Source organism: Canis lupus, chromosome 6 (genome assembly GCF_011100685.1).
Source record: "Canis lupus familiaris isolate Mischka breed German Shepherd chromosome 6, alternate assembly UU_Cfam_GSD_1.0, whole genome shotgun sequence".
Classification (NCBI taxonomy): Eukaryota; Metazoa; Chordata; class Mammalia; order Carnivora; family Canidae; genus Canis; species Canis lupus.
In genome coordinates, this window is record NC_049227.1 from 31,425,210 (window position 1) to 31,448,305 (window position 23,096).

Consider the following 23,096-nt stretch of genomic DNA (forward strand, 5'->3'; position numbering starts at 1 on the left):
TGCCACACAGCCAAGGAATCCTGGATAGTAACACTAGCAATTTCATCTCTGTGGGATGGAGGTTGGACATGAAGTTGAATGAAGCATGGTTTTGGAATTTCAGACATGGTTTAGGAAAGTGATAAAGTTCTAACACCCAGCACAAGACACACAGAATTGTGTGCTTGGGAGACTGAGTTGGGCTGTGTGGGGAGGACTGAGCTTTAATTAGAGAGTTGCTTGATGTTGTCACCTTGGGCATGTGCAACAGTGCTCCCTGCAGCCCCCTCACCATTGGAAAGTCAAGAATGTAAATACTAGATATAAGAAGAGTGTCCAGCTCCTTGTTAATACAGAGAGCTTGGGAAACCAAAGCCTTGCCACTCAGGAATAGAATTTTTCTTATTTCCTAAAAATAAAGAGTGGTCAGAAATGAAGTGAGCTCCTTGTCAGCTGGTCCAAGTTGAACGTTTGGTATACTCAGAAGGTGTAAATGGGCCAAGAGCAGGCGCAAGAGAGAAAATGAAAAGGATTTTTTCATGATGCATATGTTTATATTATTTTTGGTGAAGAGACTATAAATATATATTTTAATGAGACATAAGTTCACAAATGTGCTAGGTTAAAGTGTGTGCAGTAAGTAGCAAGATGTAGACAGTTATTTTGGAGGAGGATTACAGGTGATGTGAGGGATGCCTCTTGTTTGTCTTGCAATTGGTCTCCAGTGAGCACATATTTTATAGTCATTGAAGAGAGAAACTACATGAAAGAGCTTGTCCTCCCCCATCGTGTGACCCTCCTCTCCCTGGCAGAGGCGGCATTCCTGCGCAGGGGTGTCTGAGAGCCACTCTTCCTTGCGTGACATTTCCAAATTCAGGTGCTCTGGCACGGGCCTGGGTGAGGACCCAGCTGGCTTACTGTAGTGTGTGCCCTGGGGAGGGCCTCACTTCTGTAGAGGAGCAGCCTGCCCTTAGTATCCTCAGTATCCTACCTCCTCTTTCAGAGTAGAGACCTTATACCCTGTCATGTTTTTGGTTTTTTTTTTTTTTTTTAATTTTTTTTAAAGATTTTATTTATTCATGAGAGAGGCAGAGAGAGGGTGGGGGCAGAGACACAGGCAGAGGGAGAAGCGGGCTCCAATGCAGGGAGCCTGATGTGGGACTCGATCCCGGGATGCCAGGATCACGCCCTGGGCTGAAGGCAGACGCTCAACTGCTGAGCCACCCAGGGATCCCGTGTCATGTTTTTATTTAGCTGTTTAGGTGTTAGAAGTGTGTGAACACACTTCTAATGAATTTAGAGTGGAGTCAAACTTTGGGACCTTTTACTACAACGCTTTCAAAATAATTCGTTTTTGGAAGTTTGTTCACAGCTTGTGTCCTTGTTACTTCCAAAAAGTTGGAAAGCCGTTTAGCACACCCGTTTGGTAGATTCACAGAGATTGCTCCAGGGATCTGTCTCTAAAATAGCATCCTTACAGGTGTCATTCTCTGTAATGTAAACGTCTCCCCCACATACTTCGGTACCTAGGCAGCTCTCTCCTGGGGTCTTTCACAGTTACTCTATCCTGCAAGACCAGGTTGGCATTGCATATCTTAGTGGCAGAGCCAGCCTCCTCTTGTCCTTTGTTGCCCACGCTTCATGGGGGCCAGGAGGTTTTTTAGTCATCTGTTGAATGACTGGGAGGCCCCACTTGAAGCACACTTCTCTATGTTAAGAAAACCATGCTTTAAAGGGTGGGGTGTGTGGTTATAAACTTACTGCAAATACCTGACTATTCCATTCATTTGAAAGTCTCTGTAAATGTATAAAATGGGGCATATGTGATTTTTTTTTTCCTGTGATTTTTATTTCATTGGGAAAGAGCTACCCGCCCACAAAAGAATACCTTTTGTCTTTTCTTAGATATTTGACCACTGGTTTTGTGTGTGGAAAGTGTGTGTAAGCTTTTAATGAGTGGTTTCTGAGAATACCACAGAATAATATGATTGTTTTTAGGCTAACACTCAGCAGTCAGGTAGCTCATGCCATCCATACAGCAGTCCCCTGAGAGCAGTGATGCTCTTATTACTCCTTTTATAGATGAGGCAGTGCAGGGGCTCAAGGGGGTCACTCGTCTGGGCGCTTGTGACAGCGAGTGGAGCCTTGTGAGTCTGCACGGCAGGTGCCTCTGGGGCCCTTAGATGTGATACAAATTTTGGTCATCATACAGTTGACAATTTCTAAAAAGGAATTTTGTACATCAGGGCTTGCATCAAAGCTTTGGGGGAACCCCCTTCATATGTCACTTTCCTTCCTTATTCTGTGTTCTCAGAGCAGGGCAGCCTTAACTTCTCAGAGTCCTGTGGTTGGTGTTCTTGTCAGGGGTCAGGGCTTGAGTGGTACCTTCCCCATTGTGGTAATAAAAATGTCTCCAGATGTTGCCAGATGCCCTGGGTGGGGGGGTATAGTTACCCTCTCTTAAGAACTTGTGCCTTGCATAATGTGTAATAAATGCCAGCTGAAGAAATCCGGCTGAGTGTTCCGTCTTTCTTATTGCACCAAGCATTGTGGATGGCCACGGAGTGACACAGGTGACGTCCTGCCCCAGCATGTCCTTCCTTACACACCACTGGGCCTCTCAGAGCTCACAGAGTCCCCTCTGTCCACGTGCTGCCAGTGCCCTCCAGCCCTGCCATAAGGCCTGGGAGCTGCTTGTCTTTCTTGGAAGGTTGTTCTCAGAAACTGAGCTCTTTGTCCTTAGAAGCAGACACACATTTGGGAGAAGTCACCTTAATTACAAAATGAGCATATGGGACATCCTCAGCTTTGTAGAAGAGTTTTTGCCCAGAAACCTTTTCCTGGCTGACTCGTATTAAGCAAAATCCTCAATGTCTTTTGCTGGGAAGCAAGCAGCCTGGCCTTTGGTAGCAGTGTGGTTTGGACTAAGAATGTTGATGGGATTCTCACCTTTGACTCCTTTCCCTTTCTCTCCAGAAAGGACCGTAGTGTGAAATACCCTGAAGACCTTCCTGTCACCCTTCCCAACCTGCTGAGGTTCATTTTGCATCACTCAGACCCTGCTTCTACCCCCCAGAACTTAGCTAACCCTCCTACCAAAGAGTGTCTTCAGAGCGAGGCAGTCTTCCAGCAGGGGCACATCTCCCATTTGGAGAGAGAGATCCAGAAACTGAGGGCGGAGATCAGCACCCTTCAGAGAGCACAAGTGCAGGTGGAGGCCCAGCTGTCCAGTGCGCGCAGGGACGAGCACCGGCTGCTCCGGCAGAAGCAGACCCTGGAGAAGCAGCACAGCCTGCTTCAGCTACACAGCGAGCAGCTGCAGACCCTGTATGAGCAGAAAACCCACGAGCTTGAGGAGGTGGCCCAGAAGCTCCAGGAGCTGGCCGATGCCTCGGAAAACCTCCTCACTGAGAACACGTGGCTCAAGATCTTGGTGGCGACCATGGAACGGAAGCTGGAGGGCAAGGATGGAGCCGAAAACCTCACTCCCCACAAAGAGGCAGGCTCTGGCCACCCCAACCCTTCGGGTGTCCCCCGGCTACCTGGCGGCAGCCCCCCGCCTTCCAACAGCAGCTCCACGCTGGCGTCTGAAAGGAGCAATGAGAACAGGACAGACTAACTTTTACAATGACATGAAGAAATCAGAGATGGAAACTGTACTTTGGGAATATATTTATGCAAATTTTATTGAAATTTATTGTAAATAAAGATTTTCTCAGTGGTCTAGAAAATCAACTTGAATGTCATTCAGCTTTTATTGAACAGGGATGACATCCCTTCCACTTATTGCACAAACTTGGTAGCTTGAGACAAACAGTAGCACAGTCCATTTGAACATTTGTCTGAAAAGTTAGTCCGTGTTTTAGTGGCTCAGTGTCAGAGTTCCCTCCCATCCCCCTCCTGTTGCTTCTGTGATGCCATGCAGGATGAAAGGCTGATTTCCTGACTGACCCGTCAGAGGACCAGAACACAACAGTTGGTCTATTCAGAAAGAATTCAACGACAGGTCAGAACTAAGCCATGTGAGTGTGCGGCCCTGGCATCTATGCTAAAAAAAGTAGCTATTGATAAATAGGAACAGTGAGAGCTATTATGTGGTTTTCTCGGCCTCCCCAGGCACACCCAGTTGCCTCGCAGACACCCCCAGCAGTGCCCCCTGCGCCCACGACCCTGACCCGGCACTGGGCACTGCGACTGTAAAGATGTTGCTCCTGGCCACCGGGGCATAGGTGGGACGAGGAACCTCCAGGAGCGAAACCCAGGAGAAAGTGAGGGTTCATCATTTCAAAACCAGAACTTCATCAGCCCCGTGAAAACCTCAGGGCAAGTCTGACAGGCAAGCGGTCGTGTTCAGGGTGAGCCCTGCAGGGTCCCCCGGTTCCCCGGGTGAAGACAGCCTGAGTGTATGCTGCTGGCTGCGGAAAAGTAGAGGTAGAAAGCCTGGAAGTTCTGAGATGCAAGCGGAATGGGTCAGACACCCCTTACACCTTGTACACTGGTCTCCAGAGCCCGTCATCAGAAACCCAGCCTTCTCTTCAATCTTCCACAGGGCACCCTTGAAAGCGGTGGCCCCCTCCAGCCTGCGGGGCCTCGGAGGATCTCCAGGAGAGATCATTTAGGGGCCAAGGGCAGCTCTCCGGTACTAAATAAAGCCCAGTTGCCTTGCAGAGGCTCCTCAGTACCCCCTGGGGCATCTCCTATGGGCTACCCAGCTACCACCCAGTTACAGAGCTGTGCTTCTCCCAACCCCCAAGCTAATACTTCGTGTTTGACCCCCAATTTAAGGGTGTGCTGCTAAAAGGAAGTGTTCCCTAAGCTCGCTCCTCCAGGTTCCAGGAAGCAGATCATTAGTTCAACATGCTTGTTAGAGACTTGAGTGGGGCCCGAGGAGCCGCCGGCACCCTGACCAGCGCTCCGTGGTTCAGCCTGGGGTTGGTCCCCAGTTTATTACCACGGATGCCAACACAAGTCACGTTTGAATCACAGTAGTGGGGAACGTGCTCATGGTGGTGGGATCAATAATCTCAGCGAGCTCGCTGAAGTGATACACAAGGGAGACCTTGGAGATGCAGATTGTGGGGGTGCTGGCCCGACAGCCACCAGCTCCTCTCGGTCTTCGTGAAAACCTCATCCTGAACCGGAAATTCCCTCTCCCCGTCGCACCCTCCCCCGGAGGGGGGGGCCCACTCAGGGTGCTCATGCACTTGGGGGCTCTTAGAGCAGGGTCACAGGGGAAAGTGAAGTCCCCTCCCCAGCAGGTGGGTGGTGCTCAGAGAAGAGAGAAAACGTGTGTGTGAAAAGGAGGAGGGGGGGACCCTCAAAGTCCCCTCCCCCACCCCTCCAGTGCAGAAAGTATTAAATACAACAAACAAGACCCACAATTTCCTCTTTCCTGGGCCAGCTGGGTTTCAGATAAAAGGTAGCCGCCACAGGCTGTGGTGTTTGTAGCAAAAGCCTATGCCAAGTAATGCTGGGTGAGGACAGCAGCAGGGGAGTGCTCAGCATGCTCATGAAACTGCTCTGCCACCAGGCCGCCTGGCAGCCCTCGGGACGCGCGTCAGCGCGCCCTGACGCGTCCTTCACCGGCTCTCAGGCAGTGGCGGTGGCTTCCTTGCAATAACTCCACTCTCAACAGGAACTGGCATTTAGCGACCCAAAGAGAAGGGGGCATGGTTCTTCCATCCACCGCTAACCAAGCAGAAATCACCAAAGCACCCCAGCTGGTGAGCCATGAGCCTTAAGACAGGTCACGTCCTCTGCCTACACACACAGGTATATTAGAGGTCCCTGCCAAGGGCAGCGTGGGCCTTCCATGTCTAAGACACGCCCCCGTAGCCTTGAGTCAGCTTATTACTACAGCCAGTCCCATGTGCTCTACACGGTATTTTTAAAAAATCAGCAAAAAAGGCTTAAGCACATGCTTCCGGGGCCTATTTACAGTTCACAGGTTTGTGAGTTCACACGTTACAGTAGTAGCTCCATCAAAAACAGGCTCAGCTAAACATTCAAGTAACAAAAGCACTACGGGGTTGTGAGCCCCAGCAAGGTCAGGCCTGCCCACTGCCTGCAATGGGCAGTCCCACCAGGAGGCCAGGGGGAGGCCCAGGGCCACCGTGTTCTGGCTAAGGACAGCCAAGATCTCGGGAGTCCGTGCAGGCGGTGATGAAGCCCAGCGAGGCCATGCTGGCAAGTGTCAAGCCTTCCTTAGCAAGCGCATCTGTGGTTTTGCCCCTCCCCTGCCTCTCAGGGGGCTGCACACAGGCCTCGGGGTCGGGGCCCCGGCATCCCAGCTCAGCCGTGGACTTCTGGACCATTCGGGGTCAGCTTGGCCTTCCGCTCCACGCACGGTCCCTTGGCGGAGTATTGCACCAGCAGGAAGGGCTCCTTGGTCTCGCCATCCCCCACGATGCTCTCCTCGTCTTCCGACTGGCTGATGCGCTGCAGCCGCAGGTAGCACCAGCAGCCCAGGATCAAGGCCCCCAGGGCCGCAATGGCGATGAGGATGACGATGACCGTGACCACACCCGTGGTGGGGCTGTGGTCCATTATAGACATGGTCAGCGCCTGAGGGGGCTTCCGCAGGAGGAAGCTCGTGGGGCAGTCTGCTCAGCGAGGCTGGAACTCAGGCTGGACACGAGAGCCCTGAAAGACAAAGCAGCGTGAGGCGCCCCTGGGGACCCCACAGGGCCCTGACAGCTCACCGCCTCGGGGGTGGCCGGGGGCAGGCGATGGCCTCGCCCGAAGGGTCTGTTTTTAATCAGGTCTTAAGCCTGACCATCCCGCCCTCATCCTGGTGGAAAGCACACTGGTGGGCTCTCGCTGTTCGTAGCTTGTGACGTCATGAGCGTTGTCTTCGCTCACACTACCCCCTTCCACGTCCTACCCTGGACACCATCAGTGCTCCTGCTGCCAGACGGGAGCCCCTCTCCCCACTCAACCAAGAAGCAGGGAAGGGGGCCCATGCCCTGCACCCCACTGGAAGCTGGAAGAGGGTCTGTTTAAGGTGAATGTTCTGAAGGCCCTGTGTTGGTAGGTGTTCGGTAACCACTCAGGGACCGAGAGGAGCCAGTACTTTGTGACGGCCAGACACAAAGGGACAGGAAGCAGGGAAATGACTGAGTCCCTTTCTCAACCACGCGACAGATGCAACTCAGCTGGGTCCTCCGGAACACCTGGGAGAGGGTGCAGCAGAAGACAGCCTTTGTCCACAAGGGAACGGTGACCAGCCTGCAAAGAGTGCTCAGCAGCCCCGGTCCTGGAACGTGGAGGTGCTCAGGACAGCCTCAGGGAGGACAAGCATGAGGGGACAGACCTACCCTCCCGCAGCGAGCTCAGCCCCCAGGTCCAGGACCCAGACTGCAGACAGCTCCCCGCACCAGCGCCTCTCACTACAAATGCATGAGGGCCGTGCCAGGAACACGGGACTGGGTGCCAGGATGCTACGTCGGGCAGGGCAGGCAATGCCCAGGGAGGTAAGGCCGACGCTGAGCCAGCAGGAAGAGCCAGGCCCCAGGGAGAAGCATTCTGGCTGGGGAATGGCAGGAGAGGGCCTGCTGGCAAGTGCAGGGGCGGAGGGCGGTGGGTGGCCGGAGCATCAGCTGGTGGGTGGGGGCCAGGAGGGCACGCTGGACCACCACCTCCTGGCCGCTGCCAACCTCACACAAGCCCCTGCAGCTCGCTGAGCCTCAGAGCCCTCCTCTGTTGCTGCTGAGGGGTGAAGGCGAGCCAGCCAGCGGTGGGAAGCGCAGCAGGGAGAAGAAACCCCGACTCTCTAGGTGACCACTCGCTGAGGCTGGAGGTGCCCAAGCTAGCAGGCTCCCCGGGTCCCAAGACCCTGCCCCTTGCAACGTCTCCTCTCCAAAAATGAAGCAAATAACAGTAACGAGCCCCCGCGTGTTGGAGAAGCCGAGGCCCCCCGCGTGTTGGAGAATCCGGTGCCACCCTCGGCGCTCAGTAAGGGCTGGCCGCTGTATTCAGCTCCCCGGAAAGGTGGACGTTAACACAGGGAGGCAGCGTTGGAAGGGAAGGTTTTCCCTCCCGACAGGATGGAACCTGCCGTCCTTGAGCAATAACGGCCTTAATTAGAAGTGATTCTTACCCACACCGAGGAGACTCGAGGAGACTCCCGGCCCATCCAAGTCCAGGCGTGCCTGAAGGTCAAAGGCAGCTACGTCCACGCCCCTGGAGTCTGTCCAGGGACCAGCGCCACTCCCCCCAGGATGGCCCTGCCACCCGTGCCCACATCCGCAGAGGTGCCCTGGGCAGGAGGGGGGGCGATCCCCCTTCTTTCCAACTGCAGGGTCAGGCTGCCGCTGCCACTCTCGGCAGGCTCCCTGGCCCCCCTGTGTGGGTCCACTGCAGCCGATGCCCCCGTCACCCAGAGGAGAAGCCCAAGTCCTCCCGGGGACCTACAGGGCCTGACCGAGGCGTCCCCAGGCCCGGCTTCTCCCCAGCCACACTGACCCTGCCGCCTCTGACCTCCAGGCCTTTCGCCAGGCAGGTCTCTCTGCCCCGCCGCTCTGCTCCCCTCACCCTGCTCAAGGGTTCCCAGCCAGGGTGACTAAGCCTCCCAGGGGACATCTGGTAATGTATGGAGACATTTTTGTTGTCACGGCTGACAGTGAGAGGTTCTGCTGGTATGGAGTGGACAGAGACCAAGGATGTGCTAAACATCCCGTGGTGCAGGGGACAGCCCCCACTAACAGGGATCCGGCCCCAAATATCAACAGTGTGGAGGGTGGTCAGTCCAGCTCAGGGAGGGATGCCTTCCAGGCCCCGCAGCCCAGGAAGGTCTCGTCCTGCAATTGCACCTGCGCCCTCAGGGCCCTTGCCTCAGTGCAACCCTGGCTTCCACAGCACGGCCATCTGGTTGGCACCTGCCTCCCCCATCAGGCTCCAGGAAGGGCCCTGCACACTTGCGTGCTGCCAAGTGCACAGCCTATCCTGGCCTCTTCCCTGGCACCTCCAGGGCTGCCATCAACTCCCCCCACCCCTCTTGGCCTGTCCCCTCGGGCCTCCAGACAGGACAGGTCTCCTCTCTACCCCTCGATGGCCCACAAGCTGTGTGGGGTGAACCTGTCCCCAACCCCCTGCTCTCCGCACGAGGGAGAACACTCGCCTGCCTTGTCCCTCCCCCTGGACTTCTTGGGTCCAGTGCCTGCTGGGGTGCCTGCCCTCCTACCAGGCCCCTGGATAGGAAGGAAACGCAGTATCAATTCAGAACGGGAAGTATGTGTGTGTTTGGGGGCAGGAAGTAGGAAATCAAACAATGCAAGCAAGCCCTGAGGGGGGGGTGTCCCCGGGGGACAAACCTGCCTGGGAGCCTCACCAGTCCGGGAGGGAGCCGAGTGGTCCTGATGGGGAAACTCAGGCAGGGGCCGCTCTAGCTCAAAGGGACCCTTTGAGAGGACTGGTGACCTCAAAACCCTGTCTGCTGTCCCGGGGCCAGGCCAGGAGGACCCCCCCACCAAGTGCACAGAGCCAGGTGACCAAGCCATGGGCATGCCTGGCTGTGCTCGCTGGCGCCCTCCCCCCCCCCCCCCCCCCCCCCCCCCGCCCCCAGTGCATTTGTTTGTCCCTGCATTCACGCAGCAGGTATTTCCTGAGAAATGACAGTTTAAAAACTCTGCTCACATCATCCACTGCTCAGAACCCTTCCTGGCATCAGCAGAGAATCAAAACTCCCAGCCTCCCCAGGCTTCTTCGCACCCTCCCCGCCTTCCCACCTCAAGGCCTCTGAACTTTCTGTTCCTTCTACCTGGAATGTTCTTCTCTGTCTCATGACTGGCTGGCTCCTTTCTGTTATTTGGGACTTTCTCTGTGGGTGCCTCTGGGAGGACACCTTCCCAGACCACCCCGGCTCCAGATGCGCCACCACCCCACACTTGCCACTGCCTTGCATTGCACGGCTTCATTTTATTCCCTAGTGCTCTCTGCTACCTGAAGTTCTCTCAGGTCGAGAACATGCTTCCTTGGCTGCTGTTGCCTTGGTGGACTCTGAATCTGTAAGAGGAGGGCACTGTCCCTCTGGCCCACCATGGATCCCCAGCCCTTTATCAGCACACAGCAGGTGCTCAATAAATGTGTTCCAAGCCCAGAGACCCTGCCCTCATGGGGATCATGGTCTGCAGCCCCCACCCCTGAGCCAGCTCTCCAACCCAAAGCCACTCCCGGGACCCTCCACGTGGGTCCCCCCACCTGCCCCAAGAGACCCCAGGAAGCTGGCATCCTGAGTGTGTGAGGGCAGGCGGATTCCCAGCAGGCCTGAGACCTGAAGGGGCAACTGTCTCCACATGCTGGGGGGCAGGGAGGGGAGGAAGCCACAGAGAATCAGAGCCCAAAGGGAATGTGAAGCGTGATGGCAACTGGCTGGTTTTCCCTGAGCCCCGGTGTCCTGGGCTGGACGCTACCTGCTTGCTTTGCCTCCCCTGGCTTCCCTCCTGCCCTTCTGAGCCAAGGTATCTCCTGCAGGTCAGCTGACCCTTCACCCTGATCCAGGAAGGGCCACACCTGGGCTGGGTTGACGCCCAGGATGGCACCTGGGAAACCTGCACCCTCACCCCCACCCCAGAACAATTACCTAAGTAGTTTAACACTCATTCCATACAATTGTTTCATCCTCCCAACAACCCTGCGGCTCACACTGCTCACAGCTCTGGGTTCCATATTAGCAACTGAGGCACGAGTTTGAGTGGACTGCCCGAGTGAGGAGCCAGCATGCAGGACCTGACCCTACCTGGGGCCCAGAGATCAAAAGAAGGGGTCTTCCAAGTGCAGAGGGCAGGCCCACCTGGTGGTCAGAGCCCAGCCAGGCGCCTGCAGGCTCTGGGTGCTCTGGGGGTGGGCGACAGGGCATCCTTCCCCAGCCCAACCTCTGTAGCATCACCTTGCCAGCTCCCTCAGTCAGGACAAGGGCTGGCATTGGGATCCCCCAAAACATATAGGACCAATCCTCCACCCTCCCGCTCCGTGGCCCTGGCCCTCAGATCTCACCCACAGCTCCTGGAAAAAACAAGCTCTAAAGCCTAGCTTCGCCAGTCCGTGGGCGCCCTCGGAGCTCCCCACTCCCTGCCCCCTTGCCCCCTGGTGGGTTCAAAAGGACAGTTGCGGGTAGACGCCTTCCACTGTCCTGCTGTCCCTCAGAGTTCATGGTTTAGGTCTTCCCCAGTGTAACGCTGGGTTCCAGTTACCTGCCTCTTTGTGAGGCCCCCAAAGTGAGCCCTAGTTAGCCCCAGGCCACGGGTGACTTTACACACTTGGGCCCAGGCGGACCACAGCTAGTGGCAGAGCAGATTCAAATCCCCGCCATCCTCCCGCCCCTACTGGGAGCTGTTCTGACCTAGCCAACCAAGCAAACTGCTCCTAAACGGCAGAGTCGCAGTGTGCAAAACGGGAATGAGGTCCTGACCTCAGCAGCCAGACCGTGGGGAGGATGAGCAGTGATAAGAAATGTGGAAACGGAAAGGCCAAGGGGCCACTGGGTTTGCACCATCACCAGGCACTACGCCTTTCTTGGTGCCCGAGGGAGGACAGTGAGCCCTCAGTATCACCTCCGCCTTCCACCAAGGACCCACCTCCCAGGAGGGTAGGCAGCCTGGTCCGGGCTGACACCACAAATAGCCTCTCCCTCAAGGACACCTGCCACCTTCTTCTCGCTTAACTGAGCATATCATGGGTGTCACCACGCCCAGCAGGACACCAGCTTGCCACCCCCACCCTCCTGCTTATCGGGGGCCAACCCCTCCACCTGGGGTGGGATGGGGCAGGGGGCTTGCAGGAGCGCCGCTAGGGGTTAAGCCATGCCCTTGGGCAACAAAGCCACCTGCAAGGTGTGCCAACAAGCCGGACTCAGCCTCTTCAGGGGACTGCAGTTCACAAACCAGAAACGTCTGCTGCCTAGTTTCTGATTAGGAACGTAGGATGGTATATGGAGGACAGGGCACTGGTGGCCACAGTTGGGACACAGGTGAAACATCTACTCTGCGCCAGGCCCAAGCAGGCACTGGGACCCAGGGACGCATGTCACAAGGCTCCTGCCCTCCAAAAACCAGGACCAAGAACAGCAGGGCAGGGATGCCAATGGGAAACTAAGCGTTCCACGTAGCTGGTGCCATCTCAGCCTCCCCTCGCCCACCCAATCACACCCCATCCTCTAGAAGAGGAAGCTTGCACCAGAACTCCCTGGGTTCCCTGGGGGCAGAAGAGGAAGCTGGTGCACTTAGCCCAGGGACTGCCCCAAGCTCAGGCTGGGTCTCTTGGGGCCCCAGCCTGAGGCTCATGACCCACCCTGTGAATCAACCACTGGTCACTCTCACAGGGTCAGCCCCACTTGGCCAAACAACTTTGGTAATAACAGTAGATGCCTGACGAAAGTTGCGGAGGATTCCAGACACCCGGCAGCTCAACACTTCCCACAGGCCCTCTCTCCTTTCCGCCTCAAAGCAACCCTAGTGTCATTACTACGCCCACTCTGCAGATAAGGGATCTGCGGCTCAGAGAAGTCGAGCCAACTGCCCAAGGTCGCACAGCTCAAAAGTAGCCGCAGCAGGAATCCAACCCAAAGCAGCCCGGATCCCGCATCCCAGATGTCAACCCTGGCACAGAAGTGTCACATTCTCGACCCCGCAGCGCCCCACTCCCCTGCCTGAGGCTCAGGGGCCAGGTGAACCCCAGGGCGGCCCCGCAGGGACAAGGGCTCATGCTGGGGACACACGGATGACAGGCGCCGGGCAGCTACCGCGTGCCGAGCGCGGGCGACGAGCAGGCGCGGCGCCAGGCGAGCTCCAGCGCCCTCTCCTCTCACCCTCTGCCAGGCGACGCCGTCTCCCCCACTCTGACGCTGGAGGGCGGGAGGAAGGGGCCCGGCCCCCCGGGGCGGCAGCTGGAAGAGCAACTCCAGTCGGCCCGACTGGGGCGGGCGGGGGGACGGGGAACCGCGACACCCAGTCGTGCCCACGCCGCGCAGTCACCGCCGACGGAACTCGGCGGCCCGTCCTCAGTCTCCGCACCTGCGAGATGGGCGCAGGCCCCGCACTCCCACCCGGAGCCCGCGGAGCCCTCGGCGGCGGGGCGGGGGGCGGACCGCCCCGGAGGAAGCTAGGACGCCCGCCTCCTCCGTTAATTTAAACATCCCGAGGCGCCCCGAGGAACCCGGCGGCCGGCCGGGGGCGCGGAACTGCGGGCTGCGGCGTGCGGAGGCCCGGGGAGGGGGGACGCCCGCCCCCCGCCAAGCGGCCGCCGCCCGCCGCCGCCCGCCGCCGCCCGCCGCCGCCTCCTTTGTCCCGATCTCGCCGCAGCGCAGCGGACAAAGAACCCCCGCCCGCGGGCGCGGCCCCCGCGCGACCTGCCCCCGCCGCGCCCCCGCCCGGGCCGCCCCTCCCCCGCCGCGGGGAGCACCCCCTCCGCGCCGCCCCCAGCCCGGCCGCGCCGCCCCGCGCCGCCCCGCGCGCCCCCCGCCCCTCCCGCCGGCCCGGCCCCGCTCACCATGGCGCCGCCCGCAGCCCGGCCGATCGCCCCGCAGCAGCCCCGGGCCCGGCTCCGCCCGCCCGCCCGCCCGGTCCGGCCGCCGCGCACCGTCGGGACGCAGCAGCCCCGCTCTGCGGCGGGCGGGGCACCCAGGCTCCGCCCCTCGGGGGCGTGGCCCGCGCGGGGAGCCAATGGGAGCCCGCGCTGGGACGGCGGGGCGGGGCCGGCCGAGGCGGGTCACGTGCGCGCGGGGCCGGGGCGGCTCCGGCGGGGCGGGGGCTGCGCGCAGCTGGCGGCCCCGGGGGCGAGGGGCCCCTGCAGCCCTCCCTCCCACGCCCCGAGGCACAGGGGAAACTGAGGCAGGCATAGAGCGCCGTGCACCCTGGGGCCAGGAGGGAGGCGAGACCTTGCCGTTGAACCTCCTGGTTTGGGGAAGGAGCAGATCATTCACTCACTCTCTCATTCATTCATGCATCATCCGTGCGTCGGTTCCCTTCACCCTGCGGAGCACCCCCCCCCCCACGGGTGCCGGGTTCGCGGGGGGCTGTGCAAACAGCCCCGAGCAAGACCCACACGGCCCCTGCCCCGCGGAGCTCTCCTTCGGGGGCCAGCGGAGGCTGCAGGCACTTCGCACGCCTTGGCCCATCGCAGTCAGGGTGCTCACTCCTTGATTCGGCTCCCACCCAGGCCGCGCCCCGTGTTAATGGCTCAACACATTGTACAGACTGGACCCCGCGGAGGAGGGACTCACCCATTTTACGGATGGGGAACCCGAGGCCCCGAAGTGCTGAAGCACCGCAGTCCCCTTGTGATGGAGGCCGAATTCGGGGCCAGGCCTGTCTGCCTGCCTGCACACACGGAGGTGCCTGCTAGTGCGCTCATCTGCACTGGTCCACCCAAGAAGGCAGTGCAGCCAGAGGACAGTCCCTTGGTGGCCAGCTGGGGGCAACAGGAGGGGTGACAGAGGGTCCTTCAAGTCCTCAGGGCGCTCACGGCTTGGAAGGCAGGAGGGATGCAGGTAGGGAGCCCCTCCTCTTGGGAGCTGGAGTGTGTGTCTGCTTGTAAATGTTTTTCTCAGGCCCAAGCAAAGGCTCTGGGAGAAGATGGAGGGCCCAGCTCACAGGCCAGGGGCCAGGCCCTGCTCACAGTCCCCACTCCAGCGTGGCTGGTGGCTGGCCTCTCCCTGCAGGCACCCCCTGCCCTGAGGCCTTGGCCAGTGCCATTTCGTCCTGCTGCAACATTCTTGCCTTCATCTTTCAGGTATCCACCCAAGAGCAGGCCCCTTCATTATTCTCCCTCCCCGTGCATTGTGAAATGGTACGTTTTTGAGGGTGTGTGATTCACTTTTGGTCGGTCTCTCCCACCAGGCCTGGGTCTGTGCTGTTCACTGCCATGTCTGCTGAACAGAACACACAGTAGGTCCTGAATACATGGCTGATGAGTGAGTGAGTAAACTCCAGGCCTGGCACAGCTACACCCTAGCCAAGGGAGTCAGGTGCAAACGGTGAACCAGAGGTGAAGCAGGAATGGGGGACAGAGAAGCAGAGAGAAGCCCAGCTCCAGGTTAGCTATCCTCGAGGCCAGATCAAGCATCTCAGAACAGCTCCCGTTCCTGGCTCTGCCTCGCGCGCTGCCTTCAAAGGCTCCTGCCGGGTCACACACCTAGGAGCTCAGAGCAGGAGGAAGCAGGTTCTTCCCACAAAGCCAGTTCCAGAAGACTCTGAAGTCCCAGCCTTGAGTTGGCAGAGAGCTCATTAGCAGGCTCAGAACCCCAGAGCCAGGACTGGCAGATGACGGGAGAGGTAGGGACACTTTGGGGGGAAAGACTGGGTTGGGAATTAGTGAGGGGAATGGCACAGGACATAGAAGTTGAAAGACCAGCCTTTCCTGCTGGGCAGCTTTGAAAAAGCACCCTACCCCTCTCTATCCTTCAATATCTGAAAATCATCTGAAAATGGGTGTGGAAGTAAGGTCTCCATCACAGCGTGAGTGTGAGCCCATCAAGGGTTTAGCGCAGAGGAAGCAATCCTATGCATTCACTATTAACATTAGTAACAGGGTCAGACAGGTGTGGGGTGAACTTGGGCTTCCCCGTGGGAAATCAGACCTCTCTGGGCCACAGGCTTCTTGTCCCATCAAACCCACCTGTGGGATGCTGAGAGGTGGGGAGCTGGGAGCCGGTGACCTGGGACCAGCTTTTATCTTGCCCCGAGTGAGCGGTTTCAGTAACAACAGAGTGATAAGTCATAATAATAGCAGGAAACAGCAAGCACCACATATGCATAAGCACATTTTAATCCTATTTTACAGATGGGGAAACTGAGGTATAGAACTCGTCTGGAGGTCTTGTTGAAATGCAGGTTATGGCTCTGTAACTCTGGGCCTGAGGTTCTGCATTCCTCACAAGCTCTCAGGTGATGCTGAAGGTTTGTGAACCACACTCGGAGCAATGAGGGGCCACTCTCTAGACACTCACTAGGGTTCACACAAAGCCGTGAGCACTGAGCCTCATGTCACCCCACTGGGTAGGCTGCAGAGTCCAGCACTTAACCTCGGCTCCCACAGCCTGCCTGGCCCCAGCTCTATCCCCTGCAGAGCAGAAGCAGGAAGTATAGCTCCCCTCCCCAAGCCCGTTTCCTCTCTCAGGGCCCCTACCATCTCCCTGGGAGGTGACATCTGGCCCTTAGAACCTCCCAGCCCCCAGCATCCCAGGGGTCCTCCCTGTTGATGGCAGGAGCTTCTCAGTTGCTCATTAGCCAGGAAGATAATTACAGGCGGGGGATGAGTTCACCCTGGCTCCCTGGGGCTTGCCGGGGCCCAGCTGGGCCTGCCCCATGCTAGCCCTCCCCGTGCCTGCTTCCCTGGGGGGCTGGAACATGGGAGGGGCTTGCTGGGGGTAGAGCAGTCTCAGCCAGCCTCGGGGGCCTCTGGCTGGGCCTCTCTGCCTAGCTGGGGCTCTCAAGGCCTGGCAGGCTGAGTCTGCTCCTAAGGCATCCCCCCTACCCCCCCTTAAGGGTTCCAGGCCTAAAAACAAAATGAAAACTGCTTGGCCAGAGGGGAGTTTCCTGAAGGGTGAGAGGTGACCCACTGATGAGTTCTGCAGGGTGAGGTTAGGGTGGGTCACAGAGAAGGTGGCACCTAGCTCTGAATCACACAGCAATTCTCCTTCAAGGGGAAAAAGTTTCACTTACTGTTATGCTGCTTTCACATCCCCTGAGCCCTGGTGCAGCCCTGATAGGCAGTCAGGAGGGGGATGCCGGGTTGGATCAGCGGTTGAGCCTCTGCCTTTGGCTCAGGGCATGATCCCGGGGTCCTGGGATCGAGTCCCGCATCAGGCTCCCTGCATGGGGTCTGCTTCTCCCTCTGCCTGTGTCTCTGCCTCTCTCGAATAAATAAAAATATATATATATGAAAAAGACAGCCAGGAGGGAGCAGGCCTTGGGCTCACAATCTTGCTCCGTCTCCACTCTTGAGCCAGAATTTCACAGCCTGTTGTTTTCTGCCTATTTATGTTTACAGTCTCCTTCTATTTGTGGCACAGGTATCACTTTTCCATTTATCGTAGTGACATACTCATTCCTTTTTAAATTAATCTATTTGTGGAGGGGGGAGATGTGAGTCACCTTAAAGCAGAATGTAATAGAAGTAGCTGTAGAGGTGGCATGGGGACGTGGAAGCAGTGGGGATGGTGGCAGACGGTTGGATGAGGTGGGGAACCTGTTGGAGCTGAGCCACCCACAGCTCAGGCTCCCCGCCATCCCCGGACTGCTGTGCAGCTGAGCCCTGGCTGGGAGACTGAGATGTCCCCCGGGCTCCAGTGTCCACAAGAAAATTCTATCTGGGTGGTCATGGGTTGTGTAGGAGCTGGGTCGGCTCTGGTCTTCATTCCTGGGGTCTGTGGTGTCAGTGTGATGAGGAGCAGACCAAGGGAGGGGGGATCAGCATGCCTCACCACACCCCTACTTCCCTGGGGCTGCCCTATGTTTCCATCCATGTACTCCCCCTCCCCTCACCACACTTGACCGCCCATTAATCCACCCGGTCACTAAGTTATTCATCCAACCAGTCTTTATTGGGCACCTGCTATGTGCTGAGCCCTGTGCTGGGCACTGGGGAGATAGCCGTGAGCCAGACAGGTAGAACTCAGGTTATGAACTTCAGATACACAGAATTATGGGCACATCAGAATCCAGATCATGGTGTATTCTCTTTGGTCCTTGCATGACCCGCTCTTATTAAAAATTTCTGCGATTAAAAATAACCCCAATAGGGGGATGCCTGGGTGGCTCAGCGGTTGAGCATCTGCCTTTGACTCAGGGCGTGATCCTGGCATCCCAGGATCGAGTCCCACATCGGGCTCTCCTTGGGGAGCCTGCTTCTCCCTCTGCCTGTGTCTCTGCCTCTCTCTGAATGTCTCTCATGAATAAGTAAATACAATCTTTAACAAATAAAATAAAATGACCCCAATCATGTAATGCACACCCACCAGCCCGTCGATCAAGAGCTAGGACCCTAACAAAGGCCAACATCTGATCCAGAGGTACCCCCATCCCATCCCTGCCCTGAATCCTGTCCTCTTCACTCCCTGCTTTCATGTTTGTCCAGCTTATTCATATCTACATCCTAAAAGTACACAGGCACACCTCGGAGATACTGTCGGTTTTGTTCCAGACCAACGCAGTAAAGCGAATATCACAATAAAGCAAGTCGGATGAATTTTTTTAAATTTCCCAGTGCATGTCAGAGTTATGTCCATGCTGTAATGAAGTCTATTAAGTGTGCAATAACATTATGTCTTAAAAAAAAACAATGCACATGCCTTAATTGAAAAAATTTCTTTATTGCTAAGAAACACTAGCCATCATCTGAGCTTTCAGCGAGTCATAATCCTTTGGCTGATGTAGAGTCTTGCCTCAGTGTTGAAGGGTGCGGACCGATCCGGCTGGTGGGTGCTGAAGGTGAGGGTGGCCGTGGCAGTTTCCTAAAATAAAATCATGAAGTCTGCTGCACCTATGGATTCCTCTTTTCCTAAACAATCTCTCTGTAGCATGTGATGCTCCCTCATCGCATTTCACCCAGAGTAGAACATCCTTCCAAGGGCAGCCCGGGTGGCTCAGTGGTTTAGCGCCTGCCTTCGGCCCAGGGTGTGATCCTGGAGACCCGGGATTGAGTCCCACGTCGGGCTCCCTGCATGGAGCCTGCTTCTCCCTCTGCCTGTGTCTCTGCCTCTCTCTCTGTGTTTCTCATAAATAAATTTTAAAAATCTTAAAAAACAAACAAACAAACCCATCTTTCTAAACTGGAGTCAATCCTCCAAACCCCATCGCTGCTACTTTATCCACTAAGTTTATGTCATATTTGCAATCCTCTGTTGTCATTTCAACAGTCTGCCCGGCTTCTTCTCCAGGAGTAGATTCCATCTCCAGAAACCGCTTTCTTTGCTCATCTGCGAGAAGCAAGTCCTCATCCCTCCCCGTTGTATCATGAGATTTGCAGGAATTCAAATATAACAATAATGAAAAAGTTTGAAATATTGTGAGAATTAACCAAAATGTGGCACGGGGACTCGAGGTGACCAAATGCTGTTCGGAAAATGTCACCCGTAGACTTGCCAGACACAAGATCGCTGCAGAAAACATAGTATCCGGGAAGCACAATGAAGCAAAGTGCAATGAAACAAGTTATCCCTGTGTTTTTAGTTTTAGTCTCTTCCTACTAACCTTATTAAAAGAGTATGTTAGTCTCCCAGGGCTGCTGGGACAAATGACCACAAACTGGGTGGCTTAACACAAGAGAAGTATCTTCTTTCCCTGTCCTGGAGGCCAGAGGCCCGCTGTCAAGGTGTCAGCAGGGCCACATTCCCTCCGAAGGCTCCAGGGAAGGATCTGTTCCCTGCCTCTCCTGGCTGCTGGTGGCTGGCAGCCGTCCTTGGCTACCCTTGGCTCGTGGATGCTTCACTCCAGTCTCGGCCACTGCTGTCACATGAGTTCTCCTCTGTGTGTCATCACCTCCCCGCCCCAACCCAACGTTACTGAGGAATAATTGACAAATATAATTGTATATATTTAAAATGTACCACGTGATGATTTGATACACATTATGGAATGATTACCCAGATCTGGATCATTAATCCATCCCCTCCCACGCTTACCTGTGTGTGTGTGTGTGTGTGTGTGTGTGTGTGTGTACACCACATTTTCTTTATCCATTCATCCATTGAAGGACAATTAGGTTGTCGCCATGTCTTGGCTATTGTAAATAATGCTGCAATGACCTAGGGGCACAGATACTGCTTCAAGATAGTGTCTTAATTTCCTTCAGATCTATACTCAGAAGTGGGATTACGGGATCTTATGGTAGTTCTATTTTTTTATTTTTTGAGGAACCCCTGTAACTGTTTTCCGTACTGGCTGCGCCTACATTCCCACCAACGGTGCACCAAAGTGTGTTTTCTCTATGTCTTTACCGACGCTTTGACAGCCGTCCTAACAGACATGAGGCGGTATCACACTGTGGTTTTGATTTGCATTTCACCGATGATGAGGGATGTTGGGCACCTTTTCGTCTACCTGTTGGCCCTTCATATATCTTCTTTGGAAAAATGTCTGTTCAGGTCCTTTGCCCATTTTTCAATTGGATTGTTTGATTTCTTGCTATTGGATTGCACGAGTCCTTTTTCTTTTTTTAAGGTTTTATTTATTTGAGAGAGAGAATGAGCAGAGGGAGGGATGAGGGAGGAGCAGCAGACTCCCTGCTGCGTGGGGACACTAGTCCTTTATGTATTTGGGATCCCATTCTGTGGATTGCCTTTCCACTGTACTGATTATTTCCTTTGGACCCTATAAGCTCTTTAGTTTGATACAATCTCCCTTGTTTATGTTAGCTTTTGTTGCGTGTGCTTTTGGTATCTTAGACAAAAAATCATTGCCAAGGCTAATGGCTTGGCATTTCCCCCTACGTTTTCTTCTAGAAGTAGTTATGGTTTTAGATCTTACATTTAAGTCTTTGATCCATTTTGAGTTGATTTTTGTGAGTGGTATAAGACAGCGGTCTGGTTTCATTCTTTTGCATGCAGATATCCAGTTTTCCAAATACCATTTATTTATTTAAGAGTTATTTATTTATTTTAGAGAGAGAAAGAGAGAGGAGCACAAGTAAGCCAGCCGAGGGGCAGAGGGAGAGAAACAGGCTCCCTGCTGAGCCTAGAGCCCAAGGATACAAGGCTCAATCCCAGGACGCTGAGATCATGATCTGAGCTGAAATCAAGAGTCGGATACTCAACCAACTGAACCACCTGCTCGTCCCCCAATACCATTTATTGAAGAGACTTTTTTTCACTACTGGGTGTTTTTGTCACCCTTGTCGAAAAACTTAATTGGCCATGGGTGGGTTAGTCCCAATGTAACCCACTATGACCTCATCTAAACTTAATTCATCACATCTGCAAAGACTCTATTTCCAAATAAGGTCAGATTTATAGGTTATGAAAATTAGGACTTTAGTGTATATGTGGGGGAGGGACACAATTCAATCCATAACAAGGGCGTCCAGACAACCAAGAAAGGGTATCAAGCGGTATGAATCTTCTGGGGCTTAATTTCTTCACTTAATAGTATATAGCTAAGACTGACCCGTAGTAGTTCACTTGTTTTAACTGTTCTATCATATTCCACTAGGTCAGTGTACCACTGTTCTCCACTGATCCGTCTGCTCTCCTGTGGGTGGCCTTTTGGGTGGTGACCAGGTGTCTGCTACTTTGAAGTATGGTTTGGACATTATTGTGAATGGTCTTGGTACATGCATGCAGGAGTTCCTCTGGGGTGTTTACCTAGAAATGGAACCACCAAGACTCAGAATACGTGAACTTTCAACTTTAGGAGAGAATAGCAAACTGCCTTTTAAAGAGGTTGTGCTATTTATGCTCCCACCAGCAATGTGTATGATCCATGTCCTCTCTGACACTTGGTATTATTAGATTTGAACATGTTTGCCTATTGAGTAGAAAGCTGTTTCCAGTTGAGGTCTTGATTTGCATTTCCTTGATAACAAATGGTGCTGAACATCTTTCTCAACCTTCTGGTCTAAAATAGATTCACCTATACTTTCTACTAAGGTTCTGAAGCTTTGTTTAGACATTTGAGTTAAAAATCTATCATCTTTCCCAACATCCAGTTCTAAAGGATATTTACCTATAATTTCTACAAAAGATTTTTAAGTGGTTTTGGGCATTTAAGTCTTCAATCTAGAGTTCATTTTTTGTATATATGGTGTAAGGTAGGGATTGATCATATAACCTTAGGAGCTTTTGTAGGGTGACAGGTGTATTTGGGGAACAGTGGGACAGAACATTTGACTCAGGCTCTTGAGTATGCTAGAAATCATTCACTGGGTTTTGAGTTCAAATTCTGCTTCTCTGATGGATTGCTTCATGTCTGTGAGCCTCAGTTTCCTCATCTATAAAATAGGAATTCCAGTGGATATGGCCCTTGGTTGGTGTGGAGATTACATGATTTAAAGTATGCAGACTGCTCCTGATATTGCTTGGAACATAGCATAGGAACACCGACTAGCATTTATCGAGCACTTACTGTGTGCCAGGTAGCTTGCCAAGCACTTTTTATGTGTTATTAACTCATCGAACCCCTGGCAACTCCGTGAAATAGATGTTTTTATTTTTAAGATTTTATTTATCTATTTACTTATGAGAGACACACAGAGAAAGGCAGAGACATAGCAAAGGGAGAAGCAGGCTCCCTATGGGGAGCCCTATACGGGACTTGATCCCAGGACCCGGGGATCACGACTTGAGCCAAAAGCAGATGCTCAACCACTGAGCCACCCTGGGTGCCCCAAAATAGATGTTTTTTTCCCCACCATTTACAGATGAGGAAACTGAGTCTCAATAGGAGTGAGTAAATCCTCTAAGGGCACACATCGAGCACGTAGCAGAGGATGTGAACCTTGGCATCACCATCACACATCAAAGCCATCTCCTTTCCCTTCCTCCAGCTTCCAGAATCCAGTCTCTAGGGAATGGAATGGCTGCCTTTCCCAGAGGAAGTATCTAGAGGCTGAAATGGAGGAGGGGTAAGCAGTACGGTTGACCACCTTGGCCCCCCGATTCCCTGGTGGCTCCTGTCTTTCACTCTAAAGCTGGCAAGAGGCTGGTGGCAAAGTTCATCCATCCTTCCCTCTACAGTTGGAGGCCACACAGATGAATCACTGGCCATAATTTTTCCCCGGTGTCATCCATTATTCATAGCTACCATCCTGAGCCTGGGGTTGCTTTGGGGTCAGGCAGGAATTACTCCCAAGGCCCAACTCTCAGGGGGTTTTATCCACAGCTGAGCCTCTTCTCTTGATCTGAGGGCAGTCAGGGCCACTCTTTCAGGTTTTTAACCTGCTGGTGCTTATGTGCGATTCACCTTTCCTGCCAGCCTCTATGGGATCACCATGGCCCTCTTCTGTCATCACTGAACTTGTAGATTTGAAAGCACATTATTAGCCAAGTGGCACATTCTCCATTACATGGGGATAAAGACAGGACTTTTAAAAAACCAACCCACCCATAAGCCCAGTATTCTTGGAGTGTATTGTCCATAACTGTCTAGTGTCTTTTACTGAGACATTGACAAGGCGAGGTTGAACGACGC

General features: G+C 54.7%; 2 protein-coding genes across 11 annotated transcripts in view; one reads left to right on the forward strand and one right to left on the reverse strand.

Annotated features, from left to right (window-relative positions):
• Positions 1-3,714, forward strand: part of TXNDC11 (thioredoxin domain containing 11) — a 65,096-nt gene extending 61,382 nt beyond the window's left edge. For 7 of the 8 annotated variants that reach the window (XM_038540347.1, XM_038540346.1, XM_038540353.1 and 4 more), the window contains one exon: positions 2,956-3,598. In XM_038540347.1, the coding sequence (XP_038396275.1) occupies positions 2,956-3,598 (643 nt within the window). Of the gene's footprint in view, positions 1-2,955 lie in introns of all 8 variants that reach the window. The other variant, XM_038540344.1, reaches the window with a different exon arrangement.
• SNN (stannin) lies at positions 3,640-13,536 on the reverse strand. 3 transcript variants are annotated; one of them, XM_038540356.1, is made up of 2 exons: positions 13,462-13,536; positions 3,640-6,621 (listed from the first exon to the last, which is right to left on the reverse strand). In XM_038540356.1, the coding sequence occupies exon 2, from the start codon at positions 6,532-6,534 to the stop codon at positions 6,271-6,273; it is 264 nt and encodes an 87-aa protein (XP_038396284.1). In that variant the 5' UTR covers positions 6,535-6,621; positions 13,462-13,536; the 3' UTR covers positions 3,640-6,270. The 3 variants fall into 3 exon arrangements, with proteins under 3 accessions (XP_038396284.1, XP_038396283.1, XP_038396282.1); XM_038540355.1 differs by lacking the exon at positions 13,462-13,536 and adding an exon at positions 12,987-13,008; XM_038540354.1 differs by lacking the exon at positions 13,462-13,536 and adding an exon at positions 12,782-12,910.
• Between the last annotated feature and the right edge of the window lie 9,560 nt (positions 13,537-23,096).

Excerpts from the sequence above, each read along its gene's own strand:
- SNN (XM_038540356.1), bottom strand. The coding sequence starts at position 6,534 with ATGTCTATAATGGACCACAGCCCCACCACGGGTGTGGTCACGGTCATC.